The sequence below is a fragment of the Aplysia californica genome, unplaced genomic scaffold, assembly GCF_000002075.1.
Source record: "Aplysia californica isolate F4 #8 unplaced genomic scaffold, AplCal3.0 scaffold00187, whole genome shotgun sequence".
Lineage (NCBI taxonomy): Eukaryota > Metazoa > Mollusca > Gastropoda > Aplysiida > Aplysiidae > Aplysia > Aplysia californica.
The window spans coordinates 1,098,962-1,100,882 of record NW_004797457.1 but is presented as its reverse complement, the minus strand read 5'-3'; the positions used below and the strand labels follow the sequence as shown (position 1 = coordinate 1,100,882).

General features: G+C 38.5%; 1 protein-coding gene across 1 annotated transcript in view; it reads left to right on the top strand.

Annotated features, from left to right (window-relative positions):
* The first annotated feature begins 1,178 nt into the window (after positions 1-1,178).
* The window catches only part of LOC106011789 (small proline-rich protein 3-like), an 18,539-nt gene continuing 17,796 nt past the window's right edge, over positions 1,179-1,921 (top strand). The window contains exon 1 of the mRNA XM_013082654.1: positions 1,179-1,318. Within this exon, the coding sequence (XP_012938108.1) occupies positions 1,179-1,318 (140 nt within the window). The remainder of the gene's footprint in view (positions 1,319-1,921) is intronic.

Genomic DNA, 1,921 nt, shown 5'->3' with positions numbered 1-1,921 from the left:
ACACACACACACACACACACACACACACACACACACACACACACTCACACACACTCAAATATTCCTTGACTACTATTTGTGTGATGTTTTTGTGGTTTGGTAAGAGTTTTACGGCACGCGTAGTACCTATAACTAGCATCTGCGGGGTTTTTGTTGCTTTTTTTATCCCCGAATCGTGGCCGCGATTATTGGCATTTTCTTCAACAAAAAAACAAAACAACAATACTACTTCATAACATATTAGACATGTATTTTGATACGTTTTACCTTGTCCATGTGTATCTATTTTCATGCTTAGAATATAAGTACATTACATACTATTTATATTGCTGTCCGTCTTTTATTTTTCCCTCTTTATTGTGTTTTAAATTGTTGGTGTGTTAATTTTCCCAAAAATTGTTCCAATGAATTGTTTTTCTTTTTTGTGTTTATACAGTGTATTGTACATTTGATTTAATGCTGTTCCTACCCTTTCAAAAATATAAATGTTTTACGTTAGAGCGTGTCTCCACCAAATAAAAACTGAATACTGACACTGGTACGCCCCAATTGTGTGTGATTCCATAATTTACATGCAATATCTTGTAGGTCTACGTTTTCTTGAATTACACACGTTTAGGGTTAAAACAGCCAATCTTCGGGTAGGTGGACACACGCTCTTATTTGTCTGAAGACACCAAAATATGGAGAATAAACTGGATGTGGGGAGGGGGGGTAAAATCCTCAAAGGAATGTATTTGTAAATGGACATAAAAGGTTGGGGAATTTTTTTCAAATTTTGTTTTTTGGCTCAACACCTTTCATGCCCATTAAAGAACCCATTTCTGTGTGGATTATTCTGAAAAGCGTTGAATAAAGGCATAAAAAAATGTAAATTTTCAGTTACCACGGACTCTTAAGCAAAGGAAATAACTAATCTTTGCGGCCTTTTTCTCACTAATTTTACCTCTGAAAACAGGTGACCCCCACCTCCTTCATTCGCAAATATCTCGACTTGTGTTCAAGATAAATGGATATTTTTTCCATCCAAGACAAGAGAATAAATTTTAAGATGAAACCAATAACTCTACATGCCGAAAAATTGACGAGAGCCTGATTCCACCACGCTGCCTCACAAATATATATATAGCTTGAAAACTTGTCAGTTAGATAATTGTTTGACCACTGGTCACTTTAACATGGCACAGAATGTACATGACTGGGGGTACATGCAGCTGGTGAACATAGACATGCTCCCGGATGTGAGAGTGTTTTTCCACCCACACGAGGAGATTGTCTCCCTTGTTCTGGCACTCATACTCGGGCAGGCATTGTCAAGGTGAAAAAGTACTCTAAGTCCAAATTTGGTCTAAATGAAAACTACAATTTTGTAAGCCGAAACAGAAGCGAGAAACAACTTCCCCCAAAAAAATGGGGGCATGGTCGCATCTCTGCATGACTCTTCTTTTGATCCCAATCACCTCAGAAGATACTGTGTGGTATGTCTACACACTTCGAAGGGTAGCACCGGTAATCCTGTGGCTAGGCTGACACTCCTGTTTGAATCGTTAGGTTATGAATTCGTTGGTTCGAGCCTGAGCTCGGACTGTCGTTGTGTCCTTCAGAAAGGCTCTTCACTCTAAGTTCCTGTTCGGCCTGGTCCCATAAGAGATGATAACTTGATGATCCCACCTCTTAAATAACTTAGATTAGAAGTGTTGATAGCAGCTTTAAACCTATACCATACCATACCACTGTCATACACTTCCGTAGAGAAGCGGTCCGAAAAGACAATTTGAGAACAAAAGAAAGTGTTTGGCTAAAATTAAGACCTTAGAACAAAACTGTACCTAAGTCATTTTTGCTGAATGGATAAAAACAGCAGAAAATAATGTAAACCTTAGGTTTATATTTGCTTTGGGATACCCTGTAGCCAGCCCCC